The sequence below is a fragment of the Numenius arquata genome, chromosome 18, assembly GCF_964106895.1.
Source record: "Numenius arquata chromosome 18, bNumArq3.hap1.1, whole genome shotgun sequence".
Lineage (NCBI taxonomy): Eukaryota > Metazoa > Chordata > Aves > Charadriiformes > Scolopacidae > Numenius > Numenius arquata.
In genome coordinates, this window is record NC_133593.1 from 3,699,012 (window position 1) to 3,720,706 (window position 21,695).

At 43.6% G+C, this 21,695-nt stretch overlaps 1 protein-coding gene across 1 annotated transcript; it reads left to right on the forward strand.

The window, feature by feature from the left end:
• Nucleotides 1-12,217: 12,217 nt before the first annotated feature.
• On the forward strand, nucleotides 12,218-20,523 carry RFC2 (replication factor C subunit 2). Its single transcript, XM_074160686.1, has 11 exons — nucleotides 12,218-12,383; nucleotides 14,005-14,074; nucleotides 14,712-14,753; nucleotides 15,162-15,268; nucleotides 16,429-16,530; nucleotides 17,133-17,233; nucleotides 17,916-18,073; nucleotides 18,434-18,499; nucleotides 18,983-19,063; nucleotides 19,406-19,519; nucleotides 20,192-20,523. The coding sequence occupies exons 1-11, from the start codon at nucleotides 12,262-12,264 to the stop codon at nucleotides 20,300-20,302; spliced, it is 1,074 nt and encodes a 357-aa protein (XP_074016787.1). The 5' UTR covers nucleotides 12,218-12,261; the 3' UTR covers nucleotides 20,303-20,523.
• The last annotated feature ends 1,172 nt before the right edge of the window (nucleotides 20,524-21,695 follow it).

Consider the following 21,695-nt stretch of genomic DNA (forward strand, 5'->3'; position numbering starts at 1 on the left):
AATTTCCCCACTCAGAATCCCCAGCTCAAGCAGATCCCTCTTCCCAGGGCTGCCAGGACCGATCTGGGGAAGAACAGCCAAGGAGATTTGCCATGCAGGGCTCTGCCACGCAGTTGTTTCCAGAGAAAATAAAGAGGATATTAGATGTTAATCCCTCTAAACAGCACTTCAAACTCACAGGGCAGTTTCACTCTCCCCACATTGCAAAAAACCCCATATTGCTATATTTAAATACCAGTTTGTGTACCTGATAGATCTAGAAGTATGTAAGCAAGTCAATCTGGGCAGCAGATGAAAAGAAATTAGAACGTTGTTGGATTCATTCCACCATTGCTGCCCTGAAACTGTATTGTTTTGAGAGGTGTGGAGTGCACAAAAAATATTGTAAGCATGTATCACAGAAACAGGCAGAAGGTGAAATACTTCTCCCATACAAGTGTAGGCTTGAAAGAGGCAGGTGTCATTCCCAACACAAAACAAGACCTGTCCCACAACAATTTTGGCACTTGGTTTCATGGGAACTGTGCCTGGGGACTGTCAAAGCCATGGGTTTAGCCAGGATGTGCTGCTGGAAGCCAGTCTCTGATCGCTGCAGCAGATAATCTGCAATCATTTTCCACCTCCACAACCCTCTGGCCTACAGCAGCCTGTACGACTGTATCAATGAGAAAGATGGTTTTGTCACCCACTGCAATGAAATCACACCCAAGCACCCAGTGCTGGGAAGCATGTCGTGATCCCAGTCTGCCAATTTCAACAGGTACCTGAGCCCCAGTTTAGCAAAAGTCCTAAGTGCAGATTTGACTTCACATGTGGGAGTAATCCCTATGAAATTAATTAGATTAGACACATTATGAAAGTCAGCTCCATACCAAGTGTGCACTGTTGCACTGTGGCTTGCACGTGCACAGCCCCCTATGAGGATTAGGCCTTTCCCTGAATTATATTGTTTTGAGGCAGAAGAACACAGGTGTAAGGGGATGCCATTAGAGACAGCAGTAAGCTTTGAGTTTGTAAATCCTTTATTTCTTCAACAAATAACCCCTTTGCTGCAGCATTTGATTTTCCAATTATATTCCTGCCTTTTGCCCTGTCTTCCAGCTGCACGAGGATGTCAAATGCCTTGCTCAAGGTTACACTGACTGATGTACTGGGGAAATAAAGACTATTTCTGGCAGCTGAGATGTCTTTTCAATCATTCATTTCCATAAAATTCCAGTTCTAATAAACCAGTTTATAACCTACAGTCCAGCCAGATGAGGTGTGTCTAGTTTATTTGTACTGCTTCCACTCTATGTGCATGTGTATGCACGCTACATTCTGTAGCGCCCTTATCATGAGGTTATTTTCAATAAGTAAGAATAAGATTTCCATTCCGAGATGAGATTTACTAACCAGAGTTGTGTAGGTTACGACGCACCGGGACAAGGGATGTTCATAAAGGGCATTTTGCTGTATTTTGGTTGTGTTGCGTCAAACCTTCACATCCACTAACAGTTAATCCCAATGAAGTGGCTGACTGATAAACCCCTTCGTAGAGCTGCTATAGATTCATTTTACAACAAAGATTGTGTGTGCAACTCTGTCTTTCTCTATTCCACTCCAACACGTCTCCTAAACTGAAGTAATTCAGTGCATGTGGCATTTGTATTACTGTATCATCTACCTACAGGAGATGAACTCCTGAAAGGCAGAGAAAGGCAACAGCTTGAGCCCAGCTCATATTCACCCTAATGACTGTATTTAAGATTTTCTGGCCTTTCGGCACTGTTAGCACCTGATGTCAGCATGAATCTGAGGAGGCTGTTAACTAGCAATTCACTGAGCAGACAAAAAGGGTTGTCTCTGAAGAACAGTATAGTCAGAGGACTTATAGCACACTCAATTTATAGAGCCCTATCTGCTTGGGAAGCAACTTATCTGATTAAGAATCCTCCTATAGTGCAGTAGTAAACAGAATCTTACACTAATGACAACTGAATCACTCACCGAATAACCTGAACAACTGCATTTGTTTTAACTTAGCACCCAGAGAATAATCACCAAATAACCATTGTAGGGGTGGGGGAATCTGTGTGTCATGTCTAGGGGTTAAAAGCAGTATTTTTCAATGTCTAAGACCTTTTTCTGAGGTGCTGGTCAGTTTGTATTTATATAAGTAAATTTGTGAGACACACAAATGTCCTGCATGTACAAACATGTAAATACTTCAGATAGACATGGTTATTAACACATATAAAACCTACACAAATGTAATTGTGTGACTAATTGAAGGAAGAACTCAATTGTGCTCAATATAGTGGACAAAGGCCACATTCTAGGCCAAAACTCTCTCTTCTTGGGCAAGACATTTCACACTTTCCTGTTTCAGTTTTGCTATCTATATATTGGCAGTATCGTTTTTCCAGCAAGTGTGCTGTTTGGATGAGTGAAGCTTTTAGCCATTCAGTTAAAGAGTCTATAAAAATATTGCTAGTAATCATATATGGAGAATTGGAAAGCTAAATCCCAGAGCAGACTTGGAAACTATTATAAAAATATACTTATATCTAGCAAACTGGCCTGTTTCAGCTGATATGAGTACTGAATTCAGGAGCTATGTTAAGAGAATGATGAAGAGAGAAGCAGTAACGGTGAAGGAATCTGTCTCTGTTCTCAGCTCTGGTACCAATCTAACAGTGAAAAGCAACACCTGCATGAAAAGCTTTGCTTGGCAGCCTGGAAATCTCCAGGACAAACGATGTTTAGGGAGATAATAGTTCCAAACCCCAGGAAGAACATATAAATACTTTTGTGGGTAAGACAACATATTGCTATTTACTCACACAGGTAAAAAAGCGGTGTTCAGCACCCCTTCATCTCATCCATTGAGTTCTGTCTTCAAAGTACAGGAGCACAAGTGCAGTCACCAAGTGGCTAAATGCTTTTCTTTAACATTATTCCACACATAGCATGTCTATTAAATCTGAACAAGATGCCAAGTTGGGAGGAGCTGCAAGGAAAGTAGAAAAATTAAGCTCATGCAAAATAATCTTGAAAAACTGTAGAAACATGGAAAAAACAAGATGTGATTCAGCTAAGACAAGTGATTGTACAACTCCGTGTTCATCTGGACAAATACACATAAAAAAAGGGAACACCAGTGAAATATCCGTTGGTTACAACAAACAAACCCCAAGGTCAGCCAGCAACGTGGTCTGAGCAAAAGATAAACCACGGATAATTTCAGCTCAAACTGAAACATTTAAATTCCTCAGTTGCCAACTGCTTGAAACAAGGTATTACAAAGTGAGCTGCTGCTGGGTCTCAGCCCCAGGGAGCGCAGTTCACACTGGAAACAGCCCCCAGACTAAACCCTGGAGCTGTTTCCTCTCTTCCCCAGTTCTCCTGCCTGGGAGGGTGGAGGCATCAGCAACCACAGCAATAAAAAGCAGTGGCCACACCAGCTGGCAGTGGTTTCCTCCCTTCATGGCTCCAGGAGAACAGGTCATATTTTATTCATGAAAAATGAGGCCTCTGGAGGTCTAAGAGAAAAACCAAAACAAACAGGAAGTAAATATTTCTTGGGGGCACTGGGTCACGAGCTGGCCAACGTCCAAGGCATCAAGGAGGAGACGCAGGGGTGGAGGGTGGAAGCATGACAGCTCCCTTCCTACCAGTCATCCTGTGACAGTAAGGAGGAGGATGACAAAGGGTGAACTGCACCCTGAATGTCCTGTGTGGTGACCCAGCACGGCAGGGAACAGGCTGGTGTCCTGCAGTGGGGGTCCCACAGGTAGTCACATGTGCTGCCCGGTCGCTGTGGGTGCACACCAGGATGGGATCCCTCCAGAGTTTGGGTTGGAGAGGTTGGTATTTCCCCCAGCCATTTACATAAGCTATTGCTTTGTGTTCTCCAGGTAATCCCTCTCCCTACTTTGCCACACTCCTCTTGCATCCTAAAGCTAAATCACCCTAAAGGCTGTTTTGCACATGCTTTCAGAAGAGCATCACATCCAAACTCAGAACAAGACACCTTGTCTTCCCATATTGCTCTTCCATTTCCTTGTGCCCCCAAGAACAAAGACCACCCTTAACATCAGTAGAGAAAACAACCTTCTGCAATCCTTCACTTTCCTGAGAAGATCAACGTGAAGCTGTAATGTCATTTGTTGGAGACACACAAGTGTCCTGCAAGCTCTAACTGTGCACAGAGGAGCAGCCGTCCTTCCCCTCTCAGCTCAAACCTAACACACAGCACTGGCTGTTCCTAATTTCATGAGCCTTACCATCAGGGTTGGCTGGTTCTGAACTCTAATTATTTTGCGCAGGACACTATAACAAGACCTTTCTGAGAAGCCTGAACTCCCCCTTGCAGATTTCTGGAACCTGCAGGGAAAGAAAGAAGCTACCTATTACTTTCTGACAGATTTCCTAAAAGAGGACACATGCAGAAGATTTATCTCTTGAAAATTACAAAAGAAATTTAGCATTTCACATTAACTTCCACCCTTCGTTGTTTTAATTACTGTCTAATGAATATTAACCCTCAGAATATGTCCCCTGCAGGGCTGAGCAAATGAGAAACAAGTCATAGCAGGGTAGTCAGAATGAAAGGAAGGGAAAAAAAACAAGACAATAAAAAACCCCACACATCAGGAGAGGCAGAATAATGTGGCCTGGTATGCAGCAGCCGACATTCATTTAATAATGTCAACATTTTATATGCAAAGCTTTCCTGGGTGGCAGTAAAACATATGGATTAACAATGGCATGTGGTGGGATTAGATAAAAGAATAAATTAATATTTAAGGTGCTCTTTATGGTATGGGGGACAAGGGGAGGAAGAAAGAATTCTCTATCAGTACAAGCATCAGCTAAGATTACTGTTGTAGAAAGACATTTTCAAAGCAACAACAAAGACCACCTCCAAATTAAATCCTGGTTTTACTCAAGTCCCCGGGAGTTTTCTCCTGCACTGCCATAGGACTAGGACTATACTCATTTCTCATTAGTTACCTTATTTCGAAGACCCCACTCCAATGCATCCAGCCGCCTCCAACATGCAAATGCACAAAGCCCACTGGAAACCAAAGTTTAGGCAGAGAAATTCTGAGTTGGTATCAGAAACCTCAGCCTTCAGCGCCAGGACACTTCTCTGCTCCCCAGTGACTGACAGTTTCTCCATTACCAATGTATGCACCCCAATTCCCCCCTCAACAAAACTTAGTGGCAAATATCTACAACAGAGACTAAAGAAAACCAACCCAATTTAAAAACTAGTGAGATAGTTTAAGTGCTCTAACCAGAAACCAATTTAAACAGGCAGAAACTCTTTATCCTGTGACTTGCAGTGTGAAAGCCGTACAAACAGCCGAGGAAGCTGATTAAGCACAGCTTCTATGCAACCAAAGTGCTCTTAGATGCTTTGGATGCATGAAACAAAGGAGACTGATACAAGGATTTTCCCTTCCTGCTACAGTTAAAGCTGCATTGAGGAAGTGCAGGTAGAAAAAACTACAACAGAAGGGATATATGAGCAAATGTTTAACTTTTAATTGATTAGATTAACTGTTAATTTGGCCCACCATTAAATCAAGCTTTACTGGATACTAGGCAAGACCGGCACATCGTCTAATCTTGTGGGAAATATTCTGTATTGTTACACAGCACTTAACTCAGTTTAATAGCAGCATAATTTGTCACTTTATTGATGCTGTATTTATCTCGACATCAGAACTTACTGCTCTTTTCTGTTGGGTTTGTGTTTCAGAGGACACCACCTTAAATGGAAGCAGAAGAAGAGCAACCTGGCTGCAGGGACATGAGGTATTTTCAGGGAAGCCACTACACACCAGAAGTGTTCAGACCCACAGGTGAGTCTCACTTATTTGATAAGGCATGCTCTTGTATGACTTTTTCTCACACTTTCTCACTTGTAAGGTGCAAACCCCAGATGACTAACCCAGGAAATAAACTTTTTCTCTCCCCACCCCCACTTTTCAAGCTTCTGTGATAACTTCAATACTCTAACACTAGCAACAATGAACAACAAATATCTTTAATAGGAGGATATACTAAACCTAATTAAGGCAAGGGAAATTTAGGGAGTTGGCCCAGGTGGAACGGAGCCTGGATTGCAGGGTTAATATCCAAAGATTTACCTCCACAGGAGTGCCGTCACATCTCATTTCCAGGATGCTGCCTGGAGCTCTAGGGCTGACCTGGCACCACACTGGACTGCAGCCAGCTCTAACCGCACTGTGCCAGCTAGTGTCGCACCTGGGTTTCGCTGGACTTTAACCCCATAAAACAGAATACACCTTCACCCAGTAATGCAGGGCTGTTCCCTTTCATGTTCTCCGACTAAGGAAAGCTTCACAAGCCATTTTCTCTCGGGACAATCAAAGTCTGAGAGCATATATTGGTATTATGCTCTAATAATAATATAATACAATATACCAAGTCAACATTTAAATCCCAAATTGATACCCAGCCACTAAAACAAACCTTAAGAGTACAAGTCCTGTTTTTCATTGCCTATCTAGGCAAAACCACACCAAACATTTGGAGTGAAAATCACCCATACACACAGAAGTCTGAAGATAACAACCACATTTTTATTTTTGTCAGGCTTTCTCACTTCCTCTATCATTAGCACTCTACAGTCAAGCCAGACTCGACTCTTACTGTAATCTGTTGCTAAATTCCTCCTTTATGCTTTGGGAACTTCCCGGTTTGGAATACTGCAGCTCTTCCTTCTGATATTTCTAAATCCATGCTCTGCAGACTTGAAGGAATCCAGAGTGCTACAGCCTAGTAACTCCTAGGCTCCTGATAAACAACAACATTATCACATTTTCATCTTTTACATACAGAAAATGAGCACAAATTAATTTTATTTAAGATTCACTTTGTTTCATTCAGCCAAACGAGGACTCTGATCAAGTTTTGCCCAGTATTTAAGAGGCTACGTACAACTGAAATGGATTGCTAAATGTCATGCAGAAGCAATTAGGGGCAGTCAGTGGAGAATATTACCAGCCTGCTGACGTTGGGAATGAACACAAGAAAGTACAAATGCCGGATGCACTAAACACAAGTAGCACACTGTATCACAGCTGCACTGTGCCTGAGCAAAAGCCAAGCAATACTGTCACTATTAAAAAAAAAGAAAATCCACTTTTTATCAACTTCATTGCAAATTTCTTTTGAAGTTTTTGATAAACATCGAGTCATCCGCATTTCCATTGTTATAGGAAAAGGAGGCCACAGAGTCCAAGTGTTACCTCTGAAAACAAAACTAAGTGGCAACGGGTAAAAGAATGCATGAACCCAGACTGTCTACTTCTATTTCAAACTATTGGGTGGTACCATTCATCAGAGCTTAGCCCTCAAATCATTCTGGTTTTGCACCAGTTTGGAGCTGAATCATCTTAAAGCAGAAGGCTCACAGAACCATTGGGTTCTTTCTTCTTCATCAAGAGCCTTCCTCTTATGCAAGGGAGTGCCAGGAAGGCACTCACCCCTGCAGGATGCTCTTTGCAACATCTACATTTGGCAACAGAAGTCACGGACACAACCATTTTCTCACTTTCCTCAGTGAAAAGAGGGAGTCCATGTCCTCCCTGGAGGCAGGCATTTGTGCAAACAGAACCCTGCTACGGTCTCTAATGGTGACACAAGACACAGAGGAGAAAAGGTGCTGCTCCACACCAGTCGGAAGCTGCAGGTGCAAGTGTCCGAGTGCTCACGGGGTGACTGCCACGAGCAGAAAAACATGGCAAACACAAAGGATCACTCCCCTTTCCAACACTTCCAGCTTTATCAACAGTGTTAGTAGCCAACAGCTGCATTTTGGCATCTAGGAAAATGCATGCTTAAAGGAGTTACCTTTTTTTTTGCAGACAAAAGCAGAATTCTAGGAGAAAGTCTATTCTCTTGGCTGTCACGGGTGACCCAATGTGGCTTTTAATACAAGTGTCCATACTCCCTCTACTGACTGAAGCTGTAACCACATGGCTGGTCTTGTGCTGGACACTCATCGTTCTCTATTATGTGCTTAAAATAAAATAATAAAAAAAGAAAGGAAACTTCAATTTCATTGTTTTAAGCATCCAAAGAGCCAGACAGTAAGACTAGCAGGTCACTGCTCCCGAATCCTTTTCTTGTAACCTAGTGCAAAGCACTGGACAAATTATAATTTGTTCTTCAACACACACATGAAAGTCATACTAAATCTTCTCTGGCTTAAAACTGCAGCGATCTAAATCCACTCTTTTAAGTATTTTCAGATGCTTATAGAAAAAATTCTAAATATTTACAAAACTAGAGTCTCCTGGTAGCAATAAGCTGAAATTGATCTTTCCAACTATTGTCACCACGGTCTGTGACTTGCCTCACTTCCAGCAGTAGGAATTTCCTAACTGCAGACTAAGACACCCTGCTGCCTATAATTTCATGTGACAGCATTAAAAAAATGCCAAAACACTGAAAGGTACTTAATGAAAACGTAAAAAGCAATGAAATGCCATAAATAAAAGCTCTCAGGTATCAGGGTAGGCAGATGTCAGGCTGTATTGATCCATTCTGTTCCGGTGAGCTTCCATGGCTCTGCAGCTCCCAGAGATGCTAACGGGAGAGGAAGGATAAGGCAGTGGATGGGGAAATAAACTAGGAGATGGCAGTGTGCTGGTGGAGAGAGAACGTGTGACCTCAGCCATTATATTTAGGAAGAAATTTTAAATGGCACACATAATATTAACTCAGATCAGCACAACTGTACCTTCCTGGGACAGTCTATGGATAAATACATGGAGAATGCAGGGTACTACAATGCTACAAGAACAATGACAAATGAATACCCTGCGTATACTGACAATGTCATCCCCGGTTTTGTTCTTCAGGCTCAAGCACAGCAGCTCCACAGGAATCAGGGCCCCTGTCAGTCTGGGCGCAGACACGTCAAGCCCATGAAAACACCTAATACGGTGATGCCCTATTTCATAAAGCACCAGTCCAGCTCCCTTCTAACCACCCCATCATGACTTTCACTCCTCGTATTTTTTTGTACCAGCTTTGCTTTATGCTTTCAAGCCTCAGTGAACACCAGATAAAACGGTTGGTAGCATCAGAATTCATTCCACTGTCTCCAACCTAACTGTGTGAAAGGGAGAGCGCGGGATCGGGGACGAGCCTCCGAGGGGACTGCAGACTCCGCATTTCCCTGCTAGCAAGACCATCTGTGCTATGTGACCTACTTGCGGCTGCCGAACAACAGCGAGCTGCAGCGGGAGGTGACAGCTTTAACTGAGACCGCAGGGCTGGTGGGGACGGGGAGCGGGCAGCCGAAGGAGCTCTGCACTTCTCTTAATACTGCGGTTTAAGATCTCAGCCTCTGGCCTCTTAGACCTGCTGGATAACGTATACTAGTGTTAGTCCTAACAATAACAGTAAGCTGAACTCACAGATTTAACCCAAAAGCAAAATGACCTTGAACATTGAACAGTTCTCCCCTCCCTCCCAAAACCACATATAACAATTTTTTTATTATTTATCTGTACTGAATATGCAGTACAGATACTTTCACTAATGACTGTCTAAAGTTTATTTTTTCTCTAATCCTTTATTTCTACTGCCTTCTGCATTTTATACCTCACATCCCCGTCACAATTTCATCACTGTTGCTCTTTGCTGTCTTCAACTACTGCCTCACTTCTAACGTCTTCACTGATTTCAACTTCTTGTTCAAACTCAAAACAAGCTATCCTCAGTTTCACCAACCATAGCATGCAAAACAGCAATTCTTTTGCCACAACTTCTGCATTTACCCAACCCCCTGATGAAACCTGCTGCATTGGGGTTTAGTTTCCCTGCAGGAGCTGCACCATGAGCCCTTGACTGGAGCTGACCTGAAAGGAGCCTCCGTATGGTCCTCAAAGGACCTGTCCCCAACATCAAACACCTGCAGCTGGGACTTCCTTGCTCCTGGGATGACCACAAGATCACTATTTATTTCTCTGATGGTGATCTCCATTACTAGTAGCACAGGCTGTTGAATACACCCAAGAGGAGCATTCCCCTTGCTAAATAAATCATTAGCAAAAAGCCTTTATCTGTACTATATACTAATTACAAATATTTGGTAAGCTTTTTCTATATATCTTTTGGCATGGGAGGGAGACAGGTCAGAAAGAATAATCTTGCATTCAAGGTTATTCTCCTTTCAGGATAACACAGTACATCTGCTGCATGCATGTGTATTTGGGCACTGTTGATGACACACCAAAAGAATTCTGCCATTTCAGCACTGAATTTGGAATTCATTTCATCCCGGATCTATCCTGTGATCTCAAAGGACAGACTACAATATAAACAGTACGCATTTTGGGACAGATGGATTTTAAAACTCATTTAGGCTCAGGTCTGCCTATCCACCTGCCACACATCCCTATCAATATTGTTGAGCCCTCAATAAATACTTGCTCCGTATTTGGTTAACTACAGAACCGCTGTGGATAAGTGAGGAGTCACTGCCTACACAGGGGCTGCAGCGCTTTAGGAGACCGTACTCCAGAGAAACACACATCACAACTGCTTCACAGAAACATATCACAAAATCTGTCATCAGGCTCTCTACAACAATTCTTATGAATAGCCCTTCTTACTGTCCTTTGGGTGCTTATCAGCAGCAATCCTGTACATACAGTGGGAGAATTAATGCTGGCCAGAAAAATTGTATCTTATCTAGAGGCTGGTACTTCCTAAGAGGATAGCAACTGTTTAATTTGGCAAGAAACCAAAGCACATCCGGCACACTGTACTGACAGACTTTTATGGCCATCAGTGCTTTATGCAGCTGCAGCACTTCACTGTCTCACACGAGGCTCTGCTGAGTACTGCAGCAAGTTAAATCCAAAGACAAGAGTAACATAGTAAGTTCGAGGTGTTACAGAAACAATGTATTCATCCGGTACCTGTGCTACAAGCAGTCTGAACACCGACAAAAATGCCAACTGTCTTGCCCTCATATGCCACATAATTGTGTTGTAATTTAATTTTCTACCCTACCTCCAATGGAGGCAAAGTTAATCCACAGTTAATTCAGCCAGCCACATAAAGGCTGCAGACCACTTACAACTCACCCTTACATCATGCTTTTCCAAAGCCACTAGGAACCATGTACAGCTATTAATAAAAAAAAAAATAAATATGCAAAGCAAGATTAAAGCACTGACCATCCCGCCTACATAAAACCTCAGATATGAATCTGCACTTTACGTAACAGAAACTTCACCCTCCAGAGTTTTAGAGCCTCATGAGAAAGTCAGCAAACTCCACCACTGCCAGGCCACAGGCTGAACCAGTTGTGCAGGCTGAAGGCAACGTTCTCATCTACAAACATTCACATGCCAATCTCAAAATCCCAAGTAACAGGCACTGACAATAACACTGGAATGCAAATGTTGTGGCAAATGAGGAAGTTACTCCTTTAGAAGAGCATCGCTGCTCACACAGGGCTTCAAATACGATCAGTTCCAAGTTCCTGCCTCGCACCAATCTTAAATTAGAAACGCTTCCCAATGAATCAGAGCCCAGACTGAAGGGCATATCCTCTGCTCACTGAGCCAACACAAATGTCATTGATGATGTGGAGCATAAGCAGCGCTTAAAGATGTATTAAGGCCCCACTACTTACTGTGGTTTAAAACTAGCAGTGATACCCAAATTCTAACAGTAGCACCAGAACCACTCCCCTCCATTATAACATAACTACTTGTGGTATTTCGGATGTCTTTTATTGCTTTCATTTTCTAGGAGGAAATAAAGAACACTTTGCTTTTTCTTCTATAAGAAGAAACAAAGGTTTAGACTCCTACAGTGCAAAGACATTACTGTTTATTAATTACCTTAACACTCAACCAGTCAGCAGGGCAGGAAAAGCAGCCAGACTCCCGCCCAGCAGAGCACCAGCCCCCCGAGCCGTGCCGTGAGCGGCCCTAGGCCTCACCGCCACCCTCCCTCAGCAGACCCCAGCCCTGCCGCCCCAGGGCCCGGCCTGCCTCCCCCCCGCCATCCCTCAGCAGCCCCACAGAGCTGCCGAGACCACCAGACCCGGCAGGCGAGCGCCCACCCCTAGGAAGGCCGGGCCGGGAGCGCGGAGGAGGGCCTATCCCGCCGGTCTCCGCCCTCCCGCCCTGTAAGGCGGGCCCGGGAGCGCGGCCCTCCCCTCACGGAGGCGGCGGGGAGGCAGGGGGCCGAGCCGGGCTAGCTGCCGGTGCGATGGAGATGGAGGTGGAGGAGGTGGAGGCCGAGAAGGCCGGGCCCGCGGCGGGCGAGAAGCGGGGATCCGCCGACCCGCCAGGGACCGCTGCTGGGGGCGGCGGCCATTACGAGCTGCCCTGGTGAGCGGCGGGGGCGGCGCGGCCTAGAGGGGGAGCACGCGCGGCCCTTGGGCGCCCGCGAGATGGAGCCGGGGGCGGGAGGAAGGGCCAAGGGCGCGCGGCGATTGGTGGAGGCGGGGCGATAGCCTATGGAACGAGAGAGGGGCGGGGCCAGCCGTTGGCGGGAAGGCGGAGGCGCGCGCCGCGACATGGGACCTGTAGGCGCCTCCGCTGAGGGGATGGTGTAGGCCCGGCCCTGCGGGGCGGCTCCGGCCTTGTCCCCGGGCAGACCCCGGCGCTTAGCGCCTTCCCTCTGTGCCCGCAGAGCTGCGGGAGCTGGGTCCGATTGGGAAGTGGGGGGTTCTGGCAGCGGTGAGGGCTCTGCCTGCACACGGGCCTGTGAGGTGGGAAAGGGCACCGGGCAGCCTGGGGTGGAAAGCAAGGAGTCCCTTGGGGTCCAGACAGTGTCAGCCCCTGGCTTGTGTTAATCACAGAAAGATGAGGGAGGGCTCAGCCCCAAACTTGAGGTTCCCAGTACACATGGTGACATCTCCTCTTCGCCCAGAGAGCAGGCTGAGGCACAAAACTGCTGTCCGAGTTGATAATATTTTTTTCTCTGAAATATCGAATCATGAATTGTCTAGGTCGGAAGGGACTTCTAAAATCATTGAGTCCAACCATAACCCAGCACTGCCAAGTTCACCACTAAACCATGTCCCTCAGCACCGCGTCTGCCCAGCTTTTAAATACCCCCAGGGATGGTGATTCCACCACTGCCCTGGGCAGCCTGTTCCAACACTTGACAACCCTTTCCGTGAAGAAATTTTTCCTAATATGCATCAGAAACCTCCCTTGGTGCAACTTGAGGCTGTTTTCTCTTGTCCCATCGCCTGTTCCTTGGGAGAAGAGACCGACCCCCCCCTGGCTACACCCTCCTTTCAGGGAGTTGTAGAGAGCGAGAAGGTCTCCCCTCAGCCTCCTTTTCTCCAGGCTGAACACCCCCAGCTCCCTCAGCCGCTCCTCACAAGACTTGTGCTCCAGACCCCTCACCAGCTCAGTTGCCCTTCTCTGGACACGCTCCAGCCCCTCAATGTTGTTCTTGTCCTGAGGGGCCCAAAACTGGACACAGTGTTCGAGGTGGGGCCTCACCAATGCTGAGCACAGCAGAATGGTCACTGCCCTGGTCCTGGTGGCCACTATTCCTGACACAGGCCAGGGTGCTGGTGGCCTTCTTGGCCACCTGGGCACACTGCTGGCTCATGTTCAGCCGGCTGTGACCAACACCCCCAGGTCCTTTTCCACCAGGCAGCTCCAGCCGCTCTGCCCCAGGCCTGTGGCGCTGCAGGGGGCTGTTGTGACCGGAGTGCTGGACCTGGCACTTGGCCTTGTTGAACCTCATACAATTGGCCTTTTTCCTTTTCCTTGTTTATAATAGAAGTAAAACAACTTATCAGGAATTAGTGTTATGGAATGCTGAGCTTAGCAGTGAGGGGAGACCCTGCAGCATCACTGAAGTCACTAAAGACTCATCAAGTCATCTTTGTCCCAACATATCTTAATGTAATCCTCCTTTTCTGTCAGCATAAAGCATTATTAAAGTTTTATTAGATGTGCTGAAGTGTGTGGGGTTTTGCTTTTACAGGGTGGAAAAATACAGACCCATGAAACTATGTGAAATAGTTGGAAATGAAGACACTGTGAGCAGGTTGGAGGTGTGTGGCTGTCCCTTTGGTTTTTTAGGGGTTAGATCAAAAAACATAATTCTGCACAGATCCACAGATCAGTAAAAGCACTTTTGTATTTTTACATCCGGATTTGAGTATGTGGAAAAAACAACCTTTCTGATTTACTTAAGAAATTACACATTTTACAGCATGTTTGAGTGGTGCTCTAAGGAAATATGCCATCTTGAATTGGGATATTGCCCTGTTTTGATACAACTTAGAAAATTTGTAGCTGTTACAATAAAATTGTTTCAGTAAATAAATATCATCTATATAACAACAGAAAGAAACAGAAATATAATGTTTTTCTGGAAGAAAAATATTTTCCTTGACCAAATTAGTTTGTAAACACAGTATTTGCGTTTGCTTATACTAGCAACCATTAACAGATGCAAAGGCAAGGCAAGACTACTAAAGACCTGTGGGATTAAGCGCTTTTAAGTTTTTCCATTTTATTCTAGGGACTGACTCAATAAATAAAAATATGAAAGCAGCAAGATCAAAAAAAATGAAGGCAGGAGGGAAGAAAAGAATGGGTTAGCTCTGTTTTTCATGCTTAAAATAGAATTGGAAATTATCTTTTCCCACTATTTTCTTATTTGATTTTATTATTGTTCTTTCTCAGGTCTTTGCAAAAGAGGGGAACGTACCGAATATTATAATTGCTGTAAGTATTGCTGTGTTGTGCTGTGTTTCACTGTGTTGCTCCTGGCTTCTGAAGTCTAGCCACAATAGCCTCCCAGTATAGATTTGCATTGTGCCTGGATGTATTGGTAAGAGAGATGTTGATTGTTTGGTCACAGAGCAGTGTTCTTGGGAGAATACACAAGAAATAAACCACCTGGTAAAAACTTACTTGGCCCTTAGGTGCCAGTTGAGGCACATCTTGTGCTTCTCCCCACAGTGTTTCTCTCCTGTTGGAGGCAGCGTCCTGAACTCGGGCAGCCTCTAGGCTGGTGTTCTTGCTGCAGATCCCCTGTTGCAGATGTTTTTCATGACTGGGGAGCACTGTAAGTAGTACAACTTAGAAAATGGCATTAAGCTTACCAGCAATCGCTGCATTTTTCATTTTTAGGGCCCCCCAGGAACAGGTAAAACCACCAGTATCCTATGTTTGGCTCGTGCTCTGCTTGGTCCTGCATTAAAGGATGCTGTTTTGGAGCTGAATGCCTCAAATGACAGGTAAGAAAGAATAAACCTTATTTAACTTCTAATGAAGAAGCAAGTATCTATTTCTATTTTTAGTTCAACTTGGGCTGGCTTGATAGGCTTAATGCTTTATTAAGGCCTCTAGTACTTATTTTAATGCAGTTTTTCCAACTAAAAGTTAGGCAATCTTTGGTGTCCAACTATCAACATAGATATTATTACTTGATGTTTTATAAACTTGATAGATACTTTCATGCACAAAAAATGGAAACAGATGCAGTGCAGGATCCATAACAGTACTGCTTTCTTGAATTTACTTTAAAGAGTTAAGCTTCCTGCATTCATGAAGATCCTCCTAAGAATTAAAAGTGAGCAAAGTGTTTGTAATTAAATTCTTCAGTGCTTAGGAAAAAAGTGAAGTGGTAGAAATTAGGGCTATAAGGGCAGTTGGGATTAAAATGTAGGCTAAGGGTGTTAGGTATGTAGAGGACACTGACACCACCCCAAGGATCAGGCACTAAAGGATAATTGTATTTCCCAAGTTCTGTAGCAGATCCGTCCTGAAGAATTCTGAGGACATTTCCTAGAGGGTTATTTATGAGTACTATACATTTTACCTGCTTTTGTTAGTATCAATTATACAAGAGCTATAGAATCATGATATTCTTTTTCTAAACAGAATAAAAACGTAAAATCCTTTATTTTTAAAAGTGAGCCTTTGTTGGAACTCTGTCTAGAAAAGCATCCGTGTTGTAGTAAAATGGTGCAGTTCATCCAGCTGTTTTTCTTAAACTCTTCTGGCATGGCTGGGTCTGTGGATGTGGCTGTGTGAAGCACTGGCAAAATAGCAAAGCAGTCTTAAATGCTTCTGCCTTTGCTCATTTATTACCCTTACCTTTTGCCAAACATAAGTTCTTTTATGGTGGAATAAGTGAGGTTACTGATATATATGTATACACACTGATACTGTTAAATTATTTTTTCAAAACCTCCAAAACCGAAGAGTATTGGTGTATAAATCTGAATGAGTTGGGCAGCTTGGCTTATAGCAGGGCTTCACAACAGTTATCCTGGCACAGCTGAAGGGGCAGGAACAAACGGGGAGAATGGGAAGCTCAGGAGAGCTTCAGCCACTGTGGCTGATGAATAAAATCTATTATGTAGTTTCACCCAACTGATCATTATTGTTCCAGAGGCATTGATGTTGTGAGAAACAAAATCAAAATGTTTGCCCAGCAAAAGGTCACACTTCCAAAAGGTCGCCATAAAATAATCATCCTTGATGAAGCAGACAGGTACGTTGTTTTTTTTCTTGACCTCAGCTACTATGTGAAATGTGTTGTATCTGTCCCGTCTGTGGAGCTGCTGTCTTGGACGGTGTTAGATGTTTTTATCAAAAATAATTTGGTAGGAAATAAATACACATTGAACACTGTTCTTATGAGATCGCTTATATCAAGCAGAGATCGTTGCTTCAAAGAAGATGCTAAATATTGGGGTGAAAGACCGGGATTTCGCTGGATGTGAAATAGCATCTTCCAGTTTACTGGTTCTTTCTCTTTGAAGACTCTGGCTTACGTGGACAATTTCACTGGATGAAAACAGGACATTCTACTCCGCCTATATATAAGTAGTAGTGTTCTTAGCAGTATTCTCTGGAGTATTAATGGTTTAATTTTGTGTGTTAGTTTTAGTTAGGTCTCGGTAACCTGCATTGTGGGGTGATTTGTTCACATGACTACAAAAATATGCTTAGTCTACCAGGCCAGAATATCAAGTCATTTACAAAGCACTGTCTAATATTAGTAAACTCTGAAGCTTGTCTAAAAATAGGTATTAGGCTGCACCTATAAGTCAGTGAAGGGCAAAATCTGTCCTAACTCCTTTTCTCCCTCAGCATGACAGATGGAGCACAGCAAGCATTGAGAAGAACAATGGAGATTTATTCCAAAACAACACGCTTCGCACTTGCGTGCAATGCCTCTGACAAAATCATAGGTAAAGTGCTGGTAGTCGCTGGGCTTTTTTGTCATATGCTCCCCATGCCGTTGGCTAATTTCCAAGGCAGTTTTCAGAAATACCTCAGACGTGCTTGTTGCAAGAAACCATGGTACTTTGCAAAATCAAACCACCTTTACACCCAGCTAATAAGAGTATATTTGTGTAGCCGGTGACCCCTCTGAACAGCTGGTTTTGACAGCTAGTGCTGTGTGTGACTGCAGAAGCAGAGTTCTCATTCTTGGGGCTTAATCTCCAGCCAACTCTGCTACACTTTAAGATGTTTGATGTATTGTATAACAGGTATTGAACCCCTTTTGTGTTCCTGCTTTCTGAAACATAAAAGTTTGCGTATAGGCTAACACACTGTAGACCTTTAGACTTTTCTCATTTAGCAATGATAAAAATATACATTCAGAAAACCAGGAGAACAGAAGAACCTGAGCTTCATAAATGTTTGCACATCTATTGGAAAATTCAAGTAGCACATTTGGGCTCAAGGGAAGGACAGTAACAATTGTATATGCTTAAGGAAATTCTGTATTCTGTCTGGAGCTGATGTTTTCTTTAAAAAAAAACTAATGAAGAACTGGAAGCTGAGATAGCTTCTTCCAAGATGTAAACAAATGGTATTTTTTTGAGAAAAGAGGGAAATGCTAATTAAGCATCTCTCTGTCCTCAGAACCTATTCAGTCCCGGTGTGCAGTGCTGCGTTACACCAAGCTGACAGATTCACAAATCCTTGCAAGGCTACTGAAAATTGTTGAGAAAGAGGATGTACCGTATACAGATGACGGACTAGAAGCCATTATCTTCACAGCCCAAGGAGATATGAGACAGGTAAAAGAAGAAAGGCAACGAAGCAAAGGTTTCTGTTTAAAGTAAAAAAACACCTTGAATTGTGGGTCTCGAGGATTTATCTTTGGAGACGTAAAGCAAAGGGGATGTTACAAAAGTAACTAAGCTATTTGGTTTTGTGAGGTTTTAAGGTGGATCTGCTCCTTAAGAGTGAATTGGTGGGAACTGGATACCAAAGTTGTGGGAGGAAACTGTCTGCATACATTTGCAGTTTACTCTCTTGCTTAATTGAACACTGCATATTTGGCATCATCTTCTAAGAAGTCTTATTTCGTCCAGAGGAGGGGAGTGAGAAGTAGAGCACTTCCAAAAATAAATGAAGTCTCATTTTTTCTTTCACAGGCATTAAACAACTTACAGTCCACATATTCTGGATTTGGCTTTATAAACAGTGAAAATGTCTTTAAGGTTAGTAATAGTGTAAAACAGCCGTGCTAGATGTTTAGCACTACAGGTGTGTGAGACCTTCAATCACATATCTAAGCCTTTGAAAGCATTTTGCCAGTTTGCAGAGAGCGCTGTGTATACAGCAACTACAGCATTAGGGGGCAAAAAAAGTGCATGTGCCTTTTGAAAAGGAAGAGAGCTCTTGCAGTCCCTAATGGAACATCTGAGACACTGTGGCTTTCCATCTCTCTCAAAGCACACGAATCACGTAACTGCTGGGAAATTTCACAGTGATAACTTTTGAATCTGTTACTGGGATGTTCTCATTTCGTGCTATTGAGTCTGCCATGGCAGGATAGAAAAGTCATATTACTTAAAATTTAATCTGTATTATGGAACACATCTGATTCAGTATTTCAGCTGTATAGAAGCCTGGTAAAAACACCAGGGGTTTAATGCAGAGTCTTCTACTATTCTGCAATGTAATATTTCTCTTTGATATAGGTATGTGACGAACCTCACCCTCTGCTTGTGAAAGAAATGATACAACACTGCATAAATGCAAATATTGATGAAGCATACAAGGTTGGTTTTCCTGTGTTGTGTCTGCATAGACAAGACACTTTTTCTCTACAGAATTCTTACTTGTTTTGAAGAATTTGCAGTGTGTTTTGTTTTTGAAGATAAGGGCGATACTATGTAGTTGACAGATTAAATCTTTTTTATGCAGGGGTTTGTTCAGATGAATAAGCCAACAAGTGAAAAAGCAAGTTGTGTTGAAATTACTTGCTAAACAATTGAAGTTAAATCATTTGATAAATAGTACATGCAGTTCCAGTAGTTATATACAGCTGTTCCAAAAGCGAATATGCTTGACTCACCTGATGAGTTTTGCAGATAAATGTAGGATTTTTCTTGCCTGCACAGATTCTTGCCCACCTGTGGCGACTTGGGTACTCTCCAGAAGATGTGATTGGCAACATCTTCCGTGTGTGTAAAACCTTTCAAATGCCAGAATATCTGAAACTGGAATTCATCAAGGTTAGTACTGACTTAGTTTCTTGTGGGTTCTTTCGAGCCTTTTTAAGAGGAGGATGTGATACAGGAGCAGCCTCAGGGTTTTCTCTTTGAGATTTGCTATATATTAGTGCGAAAAAGTATTTCTTAACTTCTTATTACACCTTCCTTTCCCTTCTGCATCATCAGGTTGTCAATAAGAACAGTCAATTTAAGTTAAAAGTCCAACCACCCACAGGAGTGCCAAAGTCACTTGAGTTATCAGCTAGAATGAATAACAAATGTAATGCTGGCTGAAATTTATTATTTACATCAAAGCCTCAAATAACTCCTTAAGAACTTTCTTCAAGTGCGTATTTCCAATAGATAGTAAAATATTAAATTATATTAACAGCCAGCTGACAAATGGTAAACTGGAATAATGGAATCACTCTTCAGATTTAAAACCTATCCTCAAATATATGCACATTGCTCCTTAGAGAGGAAGTGGGGAAATACAGGTCTTGGTTTGAAAAAAAAAACCACCAAGAATAAAAATGCATTCTAGTTGGTCTACATGAGAAGATACGCTTCTCTTAAGTTCGAGTGACTGTGGAGGTGGTCTCTTAGCAGTAAGGGCTATGTTCTGTTCAATCAGTCCCACTATACACAGACTGGGGGAGAAAACAGGAGGTTTTACAATGTCTTTATCACCAGGAAATCGGGTACACCCACATGAAGATCGCAGAAGGTGTGAACTCGCTTTTACAGATGGCTGGCCTGCTGGCCAGGCTGTGTCAGAAGACGGCAGCCCCAGCGGCCAGTTAACTGTTCCCCCAAGCAGATGCCCGCGGTCCAGAGGGCCCCAGGGTGCAGGGTCCCTGTGGATGTACAGGGTCCCTGTGGATGTACAGGGGCCCTGTGTGTCCCCAATGCCGAGTGCAAACACCCTCGGGTTTGCTAAATCACGGAAAACTAACCAGGTTTGACTGTAAAAATGGTTTGTACTTTTTTTTTATTTAGATCAATAAAGCTTTAAAATCTACTTTAACCCAAGAGCTCTTACCTGTTGTACAACCGAGGGGGAGGAGAGGACTGTAACAGTCCAGAGCAGTAAGTTCTGTCCACTGCACTCAACAAAACTCATGTCAGTGGTAACAAGACCTAACAGCAGGAGAAACAAAAATTGAACTTTTGAATTACACTTCAAGCCTGGTCATGAGCTGTGGTCTTACCGAGACCAAGAAGGAAATTTTTTGCACAAAGTAAGGCATTTAGTAGAGTTACAATTGAGGCATGCTGAGCAGGTGCCACTCCTGGGTGCTGTTTATGTGCTGTGAGTAAGGAAGGTATTTTCACCAAACATATACACAAGAAATATTACATGTTTCTTAATGGTGCCAGCTATTTCTTTTGGATATTTCTTTTTAAAATTTACCAAATTCTGGGATGCTCTGCATTTGAGTACCCTTTTCTGTTCTTGCTGTCCAGGTTAGGTAGTGTCATTTTACTCTAGTTTCAGCAAACCAAAAGGCTACAGCATCATGCTTTTCTGGCTGTTCAGCTTTGGAAACCACCTTGTCTGTGCGGATGAGCAATAGAGTGTGAAATGCAGAGTGAAAGCAAATATAAATTGAATTTGACCACCTCCATATGCAAGGCGAGATACGTATCTCCAAGCAGAGCTTTCTTAATCTAATTAAGTACATTCTGATTACAGCAGTCAGACAAAGCATGGTAGAGGTACAAGTTACTGGTGCCTACACTTCACCCTCCCCATCCTGGTGAAGATTTCTTCTACAGGTACTCAACTGCCCACACCACAGTGGTCTCGGTGCCAAATCAGCCTGGAGAAGAGAAGGCTCCAGGAAAGCTGGGGAGGAACTCTTGATCAGGGAGGGGAGCCATAGGACGAGGGGTGATGGTTTTAAACTGAAAGAGCGGAGATTTAGATGAGATCTCAGGAAGAAATTCTTTGTTGTGAGAGTGGTGAGAGCCTGGCCCAGGTTGCCCAGAGAAGCTGTGGCTGCCCCATCCCTGGAGGGGTTCAAGGCCAGATTGGACGGGGCTTGGAGCAACCTGGTCTGGTGGGAGGTGTCCCTGCCCAGGGCAGGGGGTGGCACTGGATGGTCTTTAAGGTCCCTTCCTACCCAAACCATTTTGTGATTCTATAAATTCATCTTCACTGGCAGCGAAAGTTGGCTGTGGGCTAAAGACCAGC

What these genes read in the sequence shown, in the direction of transcription:
- RFC2 (XM_074160686.1), top strand. Translation starts at nt 12,262, where the DNA reads ATGGAGATGGAGGTGGAGGAGGTGGAGGCCGAGAAGGCCGGGCCCGCG. An exon ending in TGCCTCTGACAAAATCATAG is followed by an intron (nt 17,234 to 17,915) that starts GTAAAGTGCTGG and finishes CTCTGTCCTCAG; the next exon opens with AACCTATTCAGTCCCGGTGT. An exon ending in CCCAAGGAGATATGAGACAG is followed by an intron (nt 18,074 to 18,433) that starts GTAAAAGAAGAA and finishes TTTCTTTCACAG; the next exon opens with GCATTAAACAACTTACAGTC.